The 21,025-nt window shown below is 33.6% G+C and overlaps 1 protein-coding gene across 1 annotated transcript in view; it reads right to left on the bottom strand.

The window, feature by feature from the left end:
* Positions 1-21,025, bottom strand: part of VMP1 (vacuole membrane protein 1) — a 122,323-nt gene that overhangs the window by 66,209 nt on the left and 35,089 nt on the right. Inside the window, exon 6 of the mRNA XM_054574868.1 lies at positions 4,173-4,340. Coding sequence (XP_054430843.1) covers positions 4,173-4,340 — 168 coding nt within the window. The remainder of the gene's footprint in view (positions 1-4,172; positions 4,341-21,025) is intronic.

Raw genomic sequence — 21,025 nt, forward strand, 5'->3', positions numbered from 1 at the left:
ACGAGGAAACATTTGTGTTATATAGCAGATTTCTCCTTCATAGCACTTACTGCACTTTGTTTAAATATTTACACATATATAATTTTCCATAGTACTTACATATACATTTTCCCATGATAATTATTCCCTGACTAGAATGTAAAGTTCCATGAGGACAGAGACAAGTATTGCTCACTCTGATTCTCCAGTACTTGGATACGTTCAACTGTTATTGGAACTCTGAATGAAAAGAAAGTATATGAAGCCTTGCTATGGTGATGCAGCCAAATTGTGGAAGATTAAAAAGATGCAAACTGAAAAAAGGTAACCTACTGATGAACGATATAAAATAATTCACTTTGACATGCTCCAATTACCTATGTGAACAATTGAAACTGAGGCTGGCCCTGGTCTTCATCTTATAATTAGAAATACTACATACTTTAATGATCTCACTGACACAATATATTTGTAATGATAGTGAAGGCTATAAAGATTATTTTAATTTACAAAGTAAAAATTAAATAAAAACTTATCAGTTTTTAATCAAGCAAGACATTCCCTGGGGAAAAGAAAAACACATGGAATCAAATTTATGAAAGGATAAACTGTTAGAAGCAAATCCAACACACTCTAAATCAGATCTCTCAACCTAAGTAACACTGACTATTTATGAGTGTGTCCTATTTAACCATTTTTAAATATACAATTCAGGGGCATTAACTACAGTCACAATGCTGTGCAACCATCATCACTACCTGTTTCCAATATATTTCATCACCCAAATGGAAACTCTGTATCCCTTACACATTAACTTCTCATTTCCCACACACATGGTGACCTTTAATCTATTTTTTATCTCTATGAATTTGTCTCTTCTAGATAGTTCAGGTAAGCGGAATCATACAATATTTGTGGTTCTATGTCCGGCTTGTTTCACTTAACAAGGTTTCACAAAGTTTATCATACTGTTGCATGTATCAGCACTTCATTCCTTTTATGACTGAATAATAGCACATTAAATGGGTATACTGTATTTCATGTATCCATCTATCTGTTGTTTCTACCTTTCCGGTAATATGAATTATGCTGCTGAACAGTGAAGTACACATATCTGTACTTATATTTGAGTCTCAGTTTTCAGTTCTCTTGGATATTTATGTAAGACTGAAATTAGAGAAGGGTCATAAGGTAAATTCTATGTTTAAGGTTTTGAGAAACCACCAGTCCGTCACAGCAGCTGAATCCCTTTACATTCCCACCAGAAATCTACAAGAGTTCCAGTTTCTCCACATCCTCACCAATACCTGTTATTTCCCTTTAAAAAAGACAGCTATTTTAATGTGTATAAAGGGGTATTTCCTTACAGTTTTGACTTGTATTTTCCCAATGATTAATGATGTTGAGAATCTTTCCGTGGGCTTACTGGCCATTTGTATTATCATCGTTGGAGAAATATCCATTCAAGTCCTTTGCCCTTCTTTAAATGGGGTTTTATTATTGAGTTATGGGAGTTCTTTAAACATTCTGCCTATTAACCTCTATCAGATATATGATTTATAACATTTTCTTTCATTCTGTGGGTTGTCTTTTCACTCTCTTGATAGTGCTCTTGATGCACAAGGTTTTAATGTTAGTAAAGTTCAATTAATCAATTTTTTCTTTCTTTAAAAAAAAGATTTTATTTACTTTTAGAGAGAGAAGAAGGGATGGAGAAAGAGAGGAAAAGAAACATCGATGTGCAAGAGATATGTGGATTGGTAGCCTCTCACACACCCCCAACGGGAGACCTGGCCTGCAACGCAGACATGTGTACTGACTGGGAATCAAAACAGAGACCTTTCAGCTCGCAGGCCAGTGACCAAGTTACACCAGCCAGGGTTCACTGTTTTTTCTTTTGTTGTCTAACCTTTTGGTGTTATATCTGAGAAACAATTGCCAAATTCAACATCATGTAGATTTTTCTCTATATTTTCTTCTAAGAGTTTTATAGTTTTTGCTCTTAAGTTTATGTATACAATGCATTTTGAGTTAATTTTTGTATATGGTGTAAGGTAATGGTCCAGCTTCATCCTCTTGCAAATGGATATCCTGTTTTCCTAGGACCCTTTGTTGAAAGGACTGTCCTTATAAATGTGGAGAGCAATGGGAACATATTTAACTATAACTTGATGTTTGCTACATTTTTAACATGACAAGACAGTTACCAAAACAGGAAATATGAAGAGCAAATAGTGAGCCAATTAGTATTTATTGACATTCCTGTACTATGTGCAAAGTCTAAGGCTTAGTGCCATAGGGATAATAAACATAATGTATAGTCTGTATTTTTTAGAAGCTTAAAACACCAGCCACGTTGACTGATTTAAGGCATGCATGAACCCAGGTCAAGTGAGTACTCTGGAAGTTTGGAGGAGGTAGCCATCACTGCCAGGTGGGGCGGAAGTTTTTCTTTATTGGCATTAGAGTTAATCCAGATATGTAAGTCATTTTTGAAAGGGCAAAAGAAAAATAGAAAACCAAAGTGTATATACATAGCCCCTTTCTATCATGTTCCAGGTATCTTCTGTTATTTTAATAAAATTTTTCATCAAATGACTAATAAGGTCAAATTTTAAAAACAAACGCAACTAGGACAATGAATCTGTTTCCAATGTTTATAAAAGAGTAACAGGAAATATGACAATTTTTCCTGTCTTTCATATTCGACAAGTTCAATGTATGGCATTTCCCTTATAATTCTTTTAAAACACAACATAATTGCTACCACTTAAATATCTTTGAAAACTCTTCCTCTTCTGTGGGCAGTGTATTCATATTCATCTTCATTTCAGTTAAGATTTTTAAGCAATCTGTTTCGCATTTTTTATTTTATAAGAAACTCTTAGGGAAAAAGTCACAGGTAGTATAGAACTTAATAAATACAAATGATGAATCAAAAAATAATTCAAATGATATTAGGAAGTCTTGAGCAAATGTACTACTCCTCAATGATAGATACCTGAATTAATTTAAGTGTGTGTGTATCTGTGTCTATGTGTGTGTCTGTGTCTAAAGAATGTTTTGTATGGGTTAAAATACATTTGCCATTGACCATGCAGTCCAAAAACTTTCCAAGATATACTTAAGCAAACCATAAAAAGATAACTGGTGCACCTAAAAGGAAGATCACAACATAAGAACCATATAGTCCACTACAATAAAGCCTGGTTTATGAAGAAATGTCTTGCCTTACTTTAGTATTGTAACAACCTAGAAAAGAAAAAGAGTCCTCTAAGAATAAACACCGAGTATTTATATTGAGGAGAGAGACCTTACATTTACCAGTCTGAGACTGATATATAAGCACCTGTTATGTGTTTATCAAATATATAAACACTGGTGAAATTTTATAGAGCAGTAGAGTTAACATCATCCATACTCCTTCTCCCTGCTACTATCTACATAGCATCAATTGCTTCATGGTACCTATGGCTTCATGCCTTCCTTCTGAATACCATTAATGAACAGAAAAAGCTCTAAAAGGTTTTAAATGTTTTTTAAAAAAAAATATAGTCAACTGATTTTAAAAAATTGTTTTTTAATGTATTGATTTTAAAGAGATAGGAAGGGAGGAAAGGAGGGAGAGAGACAGAGAAACATCAATTTGTTGTTCCACTTATTTATGCACTCATTGGTTAATTCTTGCATGTGCCCTCACCATGGATCAAACCCACAACCATTCTAAAAGGTGTGCTTTACCGTATTTTGCCGTGTATAATATGTTCCCACATATAATGCGCACCCACATTTTTGGCCCCAACTGCTAGGGGAAAAAAAAAATCTTTTGTTTTAATTTTTAAATTTGATTATTTATTTACTTATATTTAGATACGTGTTTTTTTGTATTATAAAGGAATTGTAGCATTTATTTTTGAACATACACATACCGTTATTGCTTTAAAGAGTTACACTTTTAATGTATAAGCATAAATAAAAGAATTTAAAAACATTTATATAGATACGGAATTAGTAATGCTATAAAGTGGTCCCTTTCTTTTCCCTCAAAAATTTAGGCTAAGTGCACATTATTCACAACAAAACACGGTGCTTGGAAATAGGCAACTGATGGCTTCATGAATTATCTACTGACCTGGTAAAACAAAGTACACAGACAGGTTAATTTTAGACAAATATGAGAATGGACATCTTACCCACATGCAGGCCTCAATCCTAACTTTTGAGATGATGCTCCACAGAGAAACGGATCCTTCTATGCCACCTTCATCTGGACAAATAATCTGATCAGGATAGGGTGGTTCAGGGAAATTAACTGAATTGCATTCATAAGCAGCTAATGTAACTGAAGCTATGTGTGGACCCTATAAAACAAATGTGAGAAACCTGATTAGAAATATTAATGACAAGGGAATCGTTAATACACATGCTATTTTAATAGTATCTTAATCGCTATATATTAACAGAAAAAGCCTAGCTTTTAAAGAACAAGAATTTATTTAACTAAATATTTCAAGATATAGATGGTAATTTCAAAATCTCCTTCCCAGAATTTCCTCCTGGTTTGCTTTAAAAAAAAAAAAAATCAGATTTATTGATAATTTATATATAATAAGAGTCACTATTTTAGGCCTACATTACGTGAGTTTTGACAAATATATTCAACTGTACAACAACAATGAATCATGACAGAAAGCATCCCCATCACTGAGAAAATTTCCCTTGTGCCCTTTTGTACTCAGTCTCCATCTCCTAACACTGGCCCCTGGAAACCATACGATTTCTGCCTTGATTCTGATTTTATTTATCTTTATTTCTCATTTGTAAGAAGGTTATATCCCCATTTGACAAAAACTTCCTGTGCTACTACTCTTTTAGGCATAATTTCAGAATATCACTTTTTGTCCTTAAAAACAGTTGGTAAAATAATTACTTCACTTATCTTTCTCACTGAGATCCTAAAAAACACTGGACCCAGTATCAGTGAGTTTTCCTTTTAAAATAATCTTTTCTGTGAAAGCTTTTGTGCTTTGTACTTTTATTTTCAAATATTAACAAATAAATAATAATCATATAGATTAAAATGGGTTAATAATGCAATAAAGGCTTAAACACAAGAGTTTCCTAATATACATACATGCCAAAGTGAGGCTTCTACATAAGATTCAACTTGGGAGTTTGTCAAAAATATAAATTCCTGGGTCTCCTAAGCACAGATTGACTCAACAGGTAGGAGTAGGAACCTGTTATGTTATAAACAAGCTCCTTCAGAGTTTCAAATAAGTTAGGTTCTAATAGGCTAAGTCCAGGAATCACTGAGAAAACAGTAAACTAAGGGTCAGAAAATAAGCAACCTCAGACAAGTCACTTGTCTCAGTCTACTCTTCTGCAAGGCAAGAGAATTAGACTCATTTTATGGTCTATCCAGCTCCAAAATCCAAAAACTCAAAATATAATCAAATATGTCAATAAAAATTCAATGCTAATTTCCAAAGTTCTCATGAGGTATAAGATCTAAAAGCTGGACATTCTTAACACGTTGCTTTAACACACACGATGTAAGTATTCACTTGAAAGCATACTGCAGACAAAGTTTATAGGGCAGTAGTCATAAGCATAACTGCCAAAGCCATATGTTCTGGTTTAGGTAGTGGCCTCTGCCCCTTACCCTCTGAGTATTGCTTTGCTCATCTATAAAATGGGAGTAATAAAATGCCATCAGGATCTATATTCTGAAGATGTTGTAAGGTTTAAATTAGTCAATTCATATAAAGTGTTCATCTTAGAATGGTGCTTGGCATATAGTAAGCCCTCAAAAAGCACCAGCCATCAGTTGTTATGAAGAAAGATACTGTATTTGTAGAATTACATATGCACATACACACATACGTATGTATATACAGATACATACATACAGTAAGTGGTCTCTGTATTTCAAATCACATAGTAAAAGAACTTGTGGTTCAAAGGCAGTATATAAGATATGGTGACAAAAATAAGACACTAAAGAACTCCTACTGCTATCAAGATAAAAGTCAGTATAAAACAAAATTATTTGTTGTATGCTAATATGAAAAAAAAGGATTTGTAAATCTAAGCTACATTTCTCCCTAAATGCAATAGGTATTTTTGTTCAAATAAAATAAAAAAAATTAAGTTCTACACTTAACATTGAATCAATTAGTTATTAGGTTTTTCTGAACCAAAGAAAATCGACGTGAAGTTTTAGTTGGTTCCTCTTTTTCTTGAGGTTTGTTTCAGAACAATCCATAAATGGTAATATTTAAGTTCTAAAAATAATTACAGTTTTTTAAAAGAACGTTTTTGAGAATTCAGGTTAAAAAAGTTATTAGCCATGATATATACAACTGTTTCTTTGAATACTATGTGCATAAGAGATTTCACAAATAAGGGAAAGATAATTATTTTGTAACCTTCAAAAAACTCTCTCCCAAGTTTAAAGTTTGGGCAATTCAAAATAATTGAACAGTGAAAAATTTTTCACTGTACACTTACAGCAAAGAATCAGATACAGTTTTTAAAAAAATTTTAACTTGCATCTTTATTATTTGAAAACACGAAAGAAAAATGTGATACCAGTAAGTAAAACAAACAAAAAGAAAATTCAAGAGTTCGTCCATAATATTGCCACACAACTGTGCCCTGTAGACTACAGAGACAGCCTACCCCTCGACTCTACAACAAAAGCTGAACTATCCTGGAAGATAAAATAATGAGATTTCTGGGATATATAAAAAGGAACAAACTACATTTCTATTATAAAAATATAGATAAAATATGCAACCCATGAGATTAAACACATTACCTAAAAATACAGAGGACACTGATAGTTAATTTCAAAAAAGGGAATGACTCTAAAAAGGGAAAATTTCGGCCATCTGATGAGAATTTTTTCCTAAAGATAGAACAGTTCATTCATACAACTAAACTGATATATACTTTCCATAACCACACTAATAAGTCATCATTACTCAGCCTTAAAGGCAGATGTGGTGGTTCCCAGACAAAATGAACACATATAACTCAGCTTCTTGTCCTTTGTTCATTCTCAAGAGTCCACTTAGCCTGCACCTTGACATTTTAGTTTAAAGTATGTTAACTGAGGGGAAACCTCACAAATTCTTTTAATGTTCTTTTAAACATTACAGGTTAATGATTCCTAAATATGACTGACTTAACTGAAATAAATATTAGTTTACATGAAAAAAACCACAAACAAAAATCACTTTTATTAAAGGAATTTTAAAAGTTATACATATTCAACTACCTTTTAAGTGTATTTTCTAAAACCTACAAGCCCTATTACTATATATCAAATATGAAACACTCACATTTTAATCACACTGAAGGAAAAAACATGGGATAAGGACAAACAGCTATAGTAAAAGTAGGAGAAACTACCTTGATAAAACATACAAATCACACAGTGTTCCAGCTTTCAAGGAAGCATGCTGGTACTGGTATGTATTAGCTAGAGATCCTGGCCTGTGGCTGAGGGTTTTCCGCCGCAGGTCACAAAGTAACTGGTACAGACTTTCACTCCTAGAGCAAACAACTAGAAAACTGGACAAAACGTATGGAACAATTCTTTTCAGATACTTCACCACAAGCAGTACAGGACTTGACTGCTGAGAGAGGGGATACAAGTAAGGAAACCCTATGATGACTCTGACTCTTGATTTGTACATATGCTTTGTGTCTACATCAAAGTTCAGGGTCCAAAGAGGAGAGCCCCAAGCCCAGCACGGTGGTCTTGCTGAGATGAGAAGGACATCTGAGTTCAGGGAGGCTGAATACCTGAAATTTGTGGGGCAGAATACTAGTGAAGAGGGAGCTATGAGGGTCCCCTTGAGACTTTGGCATACAGAGCTGCACTGCATGCCAGGGTGAGATTCCGAGAGGCCAGGCAAAGTACAACCAATGGGAAAAGAAGCAACAGGGAAGTGTAACCTGAATAATTCCTAGAGCTCATACAGGACTGGGAAACAATTGAGCTTCAATCAGCTAGAGAGAAGAGAGTCAGCATTAAGGGAAGACCTTGGAAAGAGACTGGAGTAAAACCAACTCAAGAGAGCCCACAACAGGAATTTTTAAAAACCCTTAAATAGATCTAGCAGATCCACAGGTAACTTAACTGCACCCCACAACAAAAAAAATGAATGCTCTATAAAGGAAGACAACAAAATCTGTACAATCAACAGTTTAATACCACATGCCCAGCATCCAATAAGAAATAACTAGATATGTAAAGCGAGAAAATGTCATCATAACCAGAAGTACTATTAGTCAAAAGAAACACACCCAGAAATGTCAGAGACAATGGGATTAGTAGGCAAGAACTTAAAACAGTGAATATAAATATGTTCAATGATTTAAAGCAGCAGTTGACAATTCCAGCCCCATGGGCCAAATCTGGCTCAACGCCAGTTTTATAAAGTTTCAAAGAATACAGCCATGTGAATTCATTTACATGTCGTCTCTGGCTACTTCTGTGCAATGATGAGCAGCTATGACAGAGACTCTGTGGGCTACGAGGTCTGAAATACCTACTGTTGGCCTTTTATGGAAGAAGTTTGCTGATCCCCGATTTAAAAGAAAACATAAATCTAATGAGGAAAGAAACAGAAAGTATGAAAAATGAAACTTCTAGAGCTATAAAATATAATATGTGAATAAAAAGATTCACTAGACAGATTATCAGCAGATTAGATACTGCAGAAAAATGTTAAAGAACTTGAAGACAGGGCAATAGAAAGTATTCAAACAGAGGTGCCCTGGCAGGTGTGACTCAGTGGATTGAGAGCCGGCCTGTGAACCAAAGGGTCAACGGTTCGATTTCCTGTCAGGGAACATGCCTGGGTTGTAGGCCTGGTCCCTGGTGGGGGCATGCAAGAGGCAAAGACATATTGATGTTTCTCCCCCTTTCTTTCTCCCTTCCTTCCTGTCTCTCTAAAAATAAATACATAAAAATTTAAAAAATAAGAAAGTATTCGAATAGAGAGTGAAGGCTACAAAAGAAACGAACCTCCATAACCTGTGAAATAACACCAATCAGTTATAACACTAACAGACATATGGTTGGAATCCTAGAATGATAAGAAAAGGTGTATATGTTGGGGGAGGGTTATGTTAAAAAAAAAAAATGATGAAAGAGTGGCCAAAATATTCTCAAGATTTGATGAAACACTTCAGTCCACCAACTCACAGACCAACAAACCTCAGTCAGGATCAAGACAAAGAAAATAAAACACATCAAACTACTACGAATCATAATCACATCATAATCAAATTTTATAACCCAGTAATAACAAGAAAATCTTAAAAGCAATCAGAAGGGATAAAATAACACATTCTCTTCAGGAAAATATAGATAAGACTTCTTATCAGACATAATGCAAACCAAAATACAATGGAATAACTTCTCTAAAATGTTTAATGGAAAAAAAAATCTGTCAATCTAGAATCCATGGAAAATATATTTCAAAAATAAAGATGAAATAAAAACATTTCACGACAAACAAAAGCCAAAAGAATTTGTTCCAGCAGGTCTGCACTATAATAAATATTAAAGGAAATTCTCCGAAGAAAAGCAATACCAGACGGAAACTTTAATGTGCACAAAGGAGAGAACAGCACTGGAAATAGAGAAGACCCTTCCTCATTTTAAAATCTCTTTAAAAAATAACTAGCTATTTAGAGCAAAAAAGATGACAAATATAAAAGTAAAATGTATGACAATATCAGCATAAAGTATGAGAGACATAAAATGGAGTACACTATTGTAAGGTGGTTAGATTATATATACTTAAAAAATGCTCAATCTGAAAGAAGGTATGAAAAGAATAAAAAGGAAATGGGAAAAATAGCTTGAGGGTAGACTTAAATCCAACCACATCGTTAACTACATTAATTGTAAGTGTATCAAATGTACAAATAAAAAGCAGAGTGTCAAACTGGATTGAAAAGCAAGACCCCAATGCATGCTGTGTGTAAGTCATTGTAAACATCAAGACCCAAAAGTAACAGTAAAGGAATGAAAAAGGTAAACTATTTTAAAATAATCATAAAAAAGATGGAGTGACTACATGAGTATCAGACAAAGTAGACTTCAGGGAAGGGAATTACTAGAGTGAATAAGGACATTTCATAACAATAAAAGGGCTAATTCTCAGGAGAACAAAACAATTCCAAATCTGTATGCACCCTGTTAACACACTGTCAAAATACATAAAGCAAAAACTGACAAAACTGAAAGGAGAAATAAACAAATCTATAATTATAGTTGGAAATTTCAACACCCTTCTCTTGTTAGTTGATAGAACAAGTAAACTGACAACCAGTATGAATATAGAATACTTGAACAATATAAACACGCTCCATCCAGCAACAGCCAAATACTCATTCTTTTCAAGTATCCATGGAATATTCACCAAGATAGGCCATAAGCTGGGGTATAAAATGAGTCTCCGCTCATTTTAAAAGACTGTGTCGTGTGGCAAAGTAAACATCATTACAAAGAATACTTCTTAAGGAAAAATAGAAAATAAAGGTCCTCAAAGATACATTTCTTCAGTTAAGGACAGTGTTCTTTAATCTTTGTGTGGTAATAAAAAGAAGTCAAACAGATACATACAACCCAGAATGTTATTCCCCAGCACAGGAAACTCTTGTAAATTCCCTCGTCAGCAACCAGGTCACAAGTAACATTCACTAACTGCACGCATAGCTCCTGAGAGATCCTAATTACTGTCAATGCAAGTTCCCTTTAGTGATAAGTGATTTAGTGAACTTTATGATTGTGATTAAATGTTATACTCTCATCAGAGTGACAGGTTTTAGGGTCCTTTACTGGGGGTGGGGAGTAATTCAGTATAGCCATTCTAAGTGAAGTCAGCTCAACAAGATAGTTTAGTTATTTGTGACATATCGAACATCTGGTTTTACTTCAGTTCAAAGCCTCGTGCATCTAGTCTCATGAGCTGTATTACATTATATTTTCCAAAGTTTTCATAATGGATTAATTCTGCCTGTCCAGAATAAAAGATGTAGTGCTTGGCCAGGCAAGAATATGTCTGGGTGAGAGCAAATCCATAGTTAAACCAGGTGTAAGATTTCTAATAAGAGGAGACATAGGTGTTGGTGGAAAAAGTATTTTAACTTTTAAAATATTCTTCTACGATAAATTTTAGATCACATTCCTACAATTTATACCCTTTCATGAGCAGTGTTAAATAGGAAGTTTTAGTGATTGATTTAAAAAATTAAGAGACAATTATATGGGATTAATTTGTACTCTAGCTTCAAGAATAGTAATATACTACTAGTTCTGTTCAATGAAGAGACATTTAGAATCAAAAAATTATCCTAAAGAGATAAAACTATCATTCCTAAAATTGTACCGCACAAAAATATTCTAATCTGGTAATTAAGAGACGTACTAAGTAGCGCCCGGATAATGATATAGTACCGATACAAGCCCTGAGAAGGGAGACCTGGTGCCACAAACACGACTTGAAATTTTTGTAAGGAAGGTGTGGGATATTCAGATCTTAATCCCTGAAAAAAAACTTTACCAGTAAAATTACAAACTAGGATGTGCACTGCTGTTTCATGAAATAAAATGTTTTCTGTCTTTTGAACTTTACTGTTGGGTTTATTTTAGGGCCCTTTCTTCCAGAGACATTTCTTTGACCCTTTTATGTATGTATACATGGATGTATGGATGCACGGATGTACTTAGCACCCCCCCATTATCACTTCTCTCTCTCAGACCTCCTTCATCCCTGCAATCACCACACTGCTGTCCTTGTCTGTGAGTGCTTTTTCCTCCTTCTCTCCGCCTAACTCAACCCCCAGCTGTCATCCCGGTCTCTACCTATGAGCCTGTCCCTTTTGTTCTCATTAGTTCAGTCTGTTCATTAGTTTTCTTAAAAAGTAAAAACTTAAAATGGTCGTGTAAGTTAATTATGAGGCTAATTTAGCTAAGTCTCACTATCAACCGCGACAAAGAATATGGTTATCACGTTAAGGATGCAGTATGTGTATGTGTGAGTTTTTGTAAGGAAGATGAGCAGACAGACAGACATTCTTCCACCCTAGGCAGCTCCCTCAGAACTGATAAAACATTCCTAAAGACTGGAGTTGTTTGCATAACATCTGTAATGTCAATTCATAGCCTAATCCATCATCCATGCACAGAAGTCAAGTAAGATCCCAAAGGCAAAATTTCCAATTAGTTTTGTCTGGAAAGTTTAGGGCAAAGGTAATAAAATCAAGAATCCTGTGCTGATTCACTGGGAAAACATTTGTTTGCCACACTCCTTCACTAAAGGAACAAAAGGAGTCAGTGGTTAGTCTGGAATGTGATTCATTAGGAATATCTTGGTGATAAATACATGAAAGATGACAAATGGCTGTGTGTATGACTTGCAAAACCTTTGTTTTCTTTAATTCTGACTTTAGAAATGCTTTTGCAAACAGGGATTGCACTCCTCAAATTCTTTTAATCATTGCTTTTTTTTTATTATAATCAGAAAACTTACCTAAAGTTATGGTGTACAGCAATTTCTAGAAAGCTATAAAATAAACTACTGATTCCAAATGGGCACTGAGAAATTCAACTAGTGTTTATATTCTTTTTGTAAAAAAGATCCCAAGTTTACAAACTAAGTTTCTATTCCCTCTATAAAATGCAGTACAGTATGTCAAAAAGCAGTAATCTGGGCATTGGTTAATGTGGGTTTTCATTTATTGAAGCTGTTAGCAACTTTTTAGATGTAATCAGACTTCTATCTTACATTCCCCATTTGATGAAAAGTGTAGTAATAACAAACATGATAATAATGCCTGTACAACCCAGGTAACAGAGCAAGAATATATGAGATTATACAGTAAAAAGTATTATAGTAAGTATAAAATTGTTAAAACAAAAAAAAAAATGTATAAACTCTAGCCATTCATGTGCCAAGTTATAAGGACGTGTCTTTGAAGTCACTTTTATTATATTGAATCAATCCACAAATAAAGATATATTTCACTTTTCTTCTCTAAATCTAAGCAACTTTTGATCATAAAGTTAATTTAAGTGTTCAGGAGAAATTAGCCACATACAGACAGCTTTTAAAAAGGTTATAAATTTGTTTCAAACATATATCCAAGAGAACAGATTCCAGCTAAACTTTATCTTCTTAGCTTTACTTTAAGCACACATTAATAAATAGTAACTTAAGGGCAGGAAGTTATCCAGTCTGTGCATACCCCTTTTGTGTGGTGAAAACCCAGCCCCATGTCTTGGAGATCTCCATTTTTTCTTTGATGTGGTGATGGTCAAAAGAGTTAATACATGAGTCATTCCTTGGGAAAGACAGGGTGAAGAGCAGATCATGCACTCATCAAAAAAAGGGCAAACAGACCTTTTCTAAGAAGGGCCTGCTGGTCTTCCCGGAAGAGCCCTGAGTCACTGCATGCTTATAGCCAGAATCATTATACCTATATAGAGCGGTATCAAGTCACACCGGAATCTCACTTTTGGCAATCTCTTCCCTTTTGTGTCTTACAAAGGCATAGACAGGTGAGCAATGAAGCAATAATCAGAAGTCAAGCAGAAAACAAAAGTAAAGAGGTTGGTTAACAATTTTTAAAAAGAGTTTATTCCACCCAGTGGCATTAAGCAATTAACTATATTTCTCTTATTGAAACTATCATACTACTTCATTTCAGTCCATATACATGTAGTTAAAAAAAAAGGCAATAAATAGCCACGAGTCAAAAAGTATAATAAATGTCTATACCTAAGGAAAAACTAGTTTTATGATAGTCTATAAAGCTCTATGTACATATTATAAAGTACTGACACCGGGTGCTATATACAGAGGTATTCTATAAATGCCCAATAGCAATCAAGGTCAGATTTTTTAAATGTACAATTTTTACCACATATTTTAGTGATGAAATAAATCTAAATTTTAAAGCAGAAACTGCCTCTGAATCTTACATGGGGGCAAATATCTGACAACTTTATATTTATTTTGTAACAAAGAGTCAAGTATTTTCTTCCTATTAAAAAGGTCATATTAAACAAAAGACTCATGAGTACCATTAAGACGATGATGCCTTGATGTTATAGCTTCGAATACAACTTAATCTATTCTACAATGTAATGAAATAGTTCTAAAACTTTTCTACACCCCAAATGCCTATAGATAGGACAACTCTAATGCTTTAAAATCCCTCCTATTTGATTCCCAAAGGTGATGGAAAAACACAGGCCAAAGACAAAAGTTATCTGTAAAATATATTCAGCCTTCCGTTTATAGCGTAATACTTGGGTGCCTTTTAAAATTATAAAATGACTGTTGACAGTTTTTTTTTCTCAGAGTTCTGTGTCTAGGAGCTGGGCTTATTTGAAAGGAATATAGAATAGGGCTTGTTTAGCCTTTCTCCAGGAAACTGCTCCACCTAGTGTCAAAAACTATTCATTTATCACATTATTTGGGACTTGGAAATTTTTGCGGGACTCATTCTCTTTGTTATTGTTAAATAGAACAAACTTCATAAATAATTAATGGCACATATAGTTTACAAATGACCCTTTAATTTTCAGCTTGTCTTGTAATGATGAATAATAATGTACATGTCTACAAAGAGGATGTCTTGAGATACATTTCTCATTATCAAGTACCAAAGTTCCTGTTTTTGTTAACCTGGTTGTTTACAGAATTATGAATCATGTTTTTTTAGTACTGCGAACAATTCTAAGGTGGCTACTAAAATAATCCCATTATTTCTTCCAACTGTTTCTAACAATCTACACTTAATCCATAAATTATTTCTCAAAAGGATCACAATGTTATAAAAACCAGTATATACATATAACAATGGTTAAAACATAAAATTAGAACTACATCTTGTTGCCATCAGGCAGCTTATTTGGAAAAATTCATCTACTTTACTCTTCATGAAAAGTGTTTCTTTCCCTTAATGATTTTCTAGACCATTCAAATACTTGCACAACTACAGTGTCGTCTAAAACATCATGTCAAGTCTAATATTATGACCCAGACAAGAGAGATCATCCTTTCTTGGTAAATAAACAAATCAAATGCACAACATGTCACATAAAAGCCCTTAGAAAGCGGTTAGTTCACTAAGGCCCCCAAGCTCAATATGCTTCTTCTGGAGTTCTACTACTTCGTCCCACAAGCAGGGACAAGGATTAGCAAACTACAGTCTGCAGACCAAATCCAGTCCGTCACCTGTTTTTTTGTGAATACAGGTTGACTTGAAAACGGTCACATCATTTTTTTACACACTGTTCTTGGAAGCTTTCTCATGACAATGACAGACGTGAGGAGTTGCAAGAGACTGCATGGCCTGCAAAGCCGAAAATATTTACTCTCTGATTCTTTATAGAAAAATTGCTGGTCCCTGGTCTGTCTAGTTCTGGGTCAGAACATTATTATGGTGGAAATTTTGACTCATTCAAACAGAGATGCATCAAAGAGGAAAACAGGAGCCCTGACTGGTATGGCTCATTTGATTGGGCAAACTGAGGGGATGAGGGTTCGATTCCCGGTCAGGGCATATGCAGGAGATAACCAATCGATGTTTCTTTCTCACATTAATGATTCTCTCCCTCCCTTCCCCATCTCTAGAGTTGGTAAGAAAATAAAAATTAAAAAAATTAAAAAGAGGAAAACAGTAGTCATGTTCCCTTCATTAACTTATTGTTTTTACTCTGAGTCTAATTAACTTCCTGGACTAAATAACATTCCTTGGTCACTTATGTTCTGAATCTTCTGAGAGGAAACCCACTACCATTGTTGCTAAAACTAAAATAGATTTGTTAATGGAGTTCTGGAAATTATATGCTAGAGAAGAGTGCTTAGAAGGTACAATCTTAGAAAGCTCTGCCAGCCACGGAAGCCTTTTTTCGCATCTGATCAGCTTATTTAAAAAAATGAGCAAAGTAAATCAAAGAAATCAGTACCTTGTGCTACTTGCTAAGCAAAACTTGCTCATGAAAAAGAAATCAAACAAAGGGACAAAAAGATGTCTTCATAAGAAAATCAGAAGAAAACCATTTTACAAATGCTATTTCACTTCTAATTTGTTATTTAATAAGGATTCTTTCCTTATATCAAAATATACTTTACAGATACACTAGAAATCATAAAGCATGTTGGTATATATTAAATAAAAAAATACAAATCACATTTTTAATCATTCATTGTGCTTGCTGTTTATCTAAATTAAATTTAAAGCAGAGAGCATATTAAAATCTTGTTTATAAAGCCAGGAGTAGATGTAGTTTTAACTGCTGAGGAAGTTAAAATATGTACTGATGTTCAATATGAAACATAGGGGTTAGGTGTGCCAATCCCCTTGTAGTCAAAAATCCACATCTAACACTTGACTCCCCCAAAACTTAACTACTAAGAGCCTACTGTTGACTGGAAACCTTAATAATACAGTCAATTAACATATATAGTATGGGGCAAAAGTAGGTTTACAGTTGTGAATATGCAAAAGAGTTTATTCTTCTATTGTTGTTTATTATTGTATAGTTGTTTGTATGGAAAATACAAAAATTAATAAATAACAGAAGAATAAACTCTTGCATACTCGCAACTGTAAACCAACGTTTGTCCCACCCTGTATATTGTATTCTTACAGTAAACTAAAGAAAATGTTAAGAAAATTGTAAGGAAAATACATTTATAGTATTTATTGAAAAAGTCCACATAGAAGTAGACTCACAGTTTAAACCCATGCTGTTCAAGGGTCAACTGTATTACACAAAATAAAAAAAAGCTATACATAGATTAGGTCATTTCTCATCAGGAGTCACAAATACTCAGATACGAGGAACAAACTATTTTGCCAATGAAAGTCGTTATTTTGCCTCCCCCAACCTCCCGTATGGTTTTTCAAAGATTTTATTTTACATCTATTTATTCAATATACAAGTGCATTTATTGAGCATCTAGTAAGCACCAAATACTATTCTAGATACTTGCAATACAGCATTAAGCAAGGTAGAAAAAGATCCCTGTCTTCAAAGAGTTTATATTGTAAAAATTAAGCTCATATTTCAGTATAGTTTTTTTTTATTCAGCTATTTGCATGGCCACACACTACCCAATCTCCCAAATTTGAAATCCTTTCTACTGTTTCTACTTAAAGCAAGTGATTATTACCTTTCACATGGACTACTGCCTTCTTACTGCACTCCTTAACTTTCAGTCGCTTCCCTATCAAATCTACCATCTACAATGCTGTTAATTATGTTCCTAAATCACATACCTTAATCCTTGTTTGAATAAGTTGGTGACAACATCTAAAACCTTAACTCCCTATGCCTGACTTTCAAGGCTTTCCACAATTTGGAACCAACCAATTTTTCTCAGATGAGTCTTTCCTTTCATTTCCACAGTACCTAATTCCATAACTCTGCATTGATTAATTGCTCTTTCCTTCAACAAACCTTTCTTCAAGAATTTTTCTTATTTCTTCTCCCTTCAAAGAATTTCTCCCTATTTTATTCTCCTATAACAATTTATGTATATCATACAATGGTATTTATCACAATGTGCCACAGTGTAATTATTTATGTAGTGTGTATCTTCTGCCCTATATATGTCCCATTCCTTTTGTAATTCACAAAGTATTTCAGAGGATTTTACATAGTAAATGGTCAAGTTTTTTGCAGTGAACTTAAATGAATTATGACAGTGATGACTTTATTAAAAAGTTTTTTTAAGTTTTATTTAAAAAGTTCATTAAAAAGATTTAGAGAATATAGCCCTGGCTGGCATGGTTCAGTGGATTGAGCACCAGCCTGTGAACCAAAGGGTCACCAGTTCAATTCCCCGTCAGAGCACATGCCTGGGTTGCAGGCAAGGCCCCCAGTTGGGGGCCCACGAGGCAACCACCCATTGATGTTTCTCTCCCTCCTTTCCCCTCTCTCTAAAAATAAATAAAATCTTTAAAAAAATTTTTTTGAGGATACATAAGGAAGCCCATTTTTTTCCCAGTCCAAGTTTGAAAAAGTCTCATAAATGAATATTATCTAAAAGTAACATTTCTGATTTTAGGAAGTAAGTAGATGCCCATGTAAAATAATTATAGCAGATAATACCCAAATAAACTTAGGCAAAAATGACTAAAGTTCTGAAAGAAAAGAGATGTACTAAAAAAGGATATTTAAGTATAGCTCATATAGCAAAGTGCATAATCCATGCATCTTAACGAATTATTACAGACACAGGTATCCTCTATCAAGGTCAAGAAATAGAAACAGTAGAGAGACATATCCTATTAGTTGTCAACTATAAAGCTATTGTAATGAAAAAAGTTTTCCATCAGTTTATCAATTTCCACAAAAATACTTCCTCAATTTTTTACTAGTAAAACGAAAGATCTAACAAACACCCTTACAGTATCATGCCTCCTAATCCAGGAACACAATATATCCCTTCTTGTATCTGATCTTTTTGCTTCCAATATTTTAAAACATTATGTAGAGGCCAAACACATCTTTTATTAGATTTATTCCTAGAATTTTGCTTTTTAAAAAAAGATACGATTATAAATGGTACACTAAAATGGTTCATCCACTGTATGATACAATTGTTATGTATATGTTGAGCTTATATCTAGTAACTGAACTACACTCCTCTATTAATTCCCCAAGTTTGTGGAAGTTGTCCCTTTCTCTTTGTAGTTCTTGCCAAGTTTTGTTTTTTATATGTTGTTGAGTATATATTATTAAATAAACACAAATTTAGAACTGTTATATCTTTCTAGTGAATTGAATCTTTTGTTATTAAGAACAGACATATTTTATCCATTAGCATTTACCCTCTAATTTCAATATAGCTACATAACCTTTTTCTTGGTTAACACTAGATCGTTCATCTTTCTCAACTTTTTTACTACTAACCTTTCTGTGTATTCACATTTTAGGTATGTAGCTTGTATACAGCAAATAGCTGAACACTATTCCAACAATTGGAAGAAACATTTATTCCATTGAATCTATATAATTATTGATATATTTGAATTCAAATCTACCACTGAATGTTTACCATTCACCCTGACTGTTTTATGTTCCTTTTGTCTCTTTTTTTGTCCTCTCTTGACTTGGCTTTTAAAAAATTACTCAAGGTTTACCTTCCCCTATTAGCTTTAATTATATATTTCTATAGTCCTTAATTTAAAAATTGTAATACGAATGCTTGCTTATTAAGTCTTAAATAAATTAATCATTTCTAATTAAACTTTTCCAGAGAAATGCAAAGACCTTAGAATAATCACAATTACTCCACATCTGATTTGTAGATCATGTTTTACTTTTCTCTATACATTTTAAATATTGTAACTGTCTTTACTTTTCTCTATACATTTTAAATCCTGTAACTGTCTTTAATGTCAATTTTAATTTACCCATATATTTACCCTTTTTATACTCTATTATTTGTTTGTTTTGATCAAATTATCTTGTCTCCTCAGATATCTGATTATTTTTTATTGTATGCTGGACTTACATATGAAAAAATAGAATGTGACACCTAGAACGATTTTATTTTCCTCCAGACTTAAGACTTAAGCCTGAGCTCCAGTCCTCATATACAGTTCACCCTAATGTTTAAAGCGTGGCCCCTTAAGGCTCTCATCCAAAGCTCACGGGTTTATCGGGCTATAACCTTGGCCGGTCTCACCTCTCTGGATTTCCTCTTTAACATAGATATTAACCTTGTAATTCTTGCTCTTTAAAAAAATCTGATTCCTTTAAACAGATGTTTTTAGTTTTTGTCAACCTTTCTATGATACTTCCATGAGAGAGTTGATCCAAACTGCATAATCTATCATCACTGGAAATGGATAGGATCAGAGATTTTCAATTATGCTATGACATACTGCTACATTAAAATCAGCTGTTGGAAATGTTGCTTATACTTTCTTAAGAATAATAGCTAAAGCATGTAAGTTAAAAATGGTTGCTTTTTAAAAATAAAATCAAAGAATAATGATAATCATAATAGCTATGTTTTATTGAGCATCTTATATACACTAGCCACTGAGCTGAAAAGTGTGTACACCTATAAAGTCATTTAATCCTCAAAACAGCCTTATAATAGGCATTATTATTATCCCATTTAAAGTGAAATAAATTGAGGTTTAAAAATTAATAAATTCACCATATGTCACCGTAAGTAATGTTTGGCTGGGCACTCAAACTCAGCTGTTTGACTGGATGTGCCCTACTACCTACCATGAAAAGAATGAAAGATTTTAGTCCCATAACAAAATCACCTTTAATAACTTGCATATTCTTGAATATTAAAGGAAAAGATGGATTTATGCCATTATATCTGAAACTGGGCATGCTATTGGAGTATGTCCTACATGTAAAAAAACATCAAAATGAAAGGCCGAATGCTGTTAAAGTAATAAATGAATTATTTTCACTTACATGTATTAACTGGTATTACATAGGCATAAATACATACAAATAATAAAATATCCCTCTAATTTATGTAGAGTTATTTGAGGGTTTCATCTTCGGAATAGAATCTCCAAGTACAGGACAATGTATTGGTTGTATTAGCAGTGCCACCTAGTGGCAGCCAAATACAGACAACTTTGGAAAAAAGTTCTAGAAGAGTGGTTAACTTTTTATGGGTTACAGTCTTTGGAGAATCTAATACTATAGGTCCTTTTTGCCAGAAAGATGCATATTTACAAAGACACACAGCAACATGTACAGTATTTGAGGGAATTAACAGACCTTATGAAGTCCATTTATTGACTATGAAACTAATTCGAAAGAACATATGCACCGCCATTATTTCCAATAGGTAACATATGGCAGCAACCCAAGTACCCATCAACAGAGAAGTAGATAAAAAAAGTTGTGGTACATATACACAATGAAATACTACTCAGCTATAAAAAATAATGAAATCTTATCTTTTGCAACAGCATGCACAGACCTAGAGGGTATTATGCTAAGTGAAATAAGCCG

Source organism: Pteronotus mesoamericanus, unplaced genomic scaffold (assembly GCF_021234165.1).
Source record: "Pteronotus mesoamericanus isolate MK-2021 breed Mesoamerican mustached bat unplaced genomic scaffold, CSHL_Meso_final contig_269, whole genome shotgun sequence".
NCBI lineage: Eukaryota > Metazoa > Chordata > Mammalia > Chiroptera > Mormoopidae > Pteronotus > Pteronotus mesoamericanus.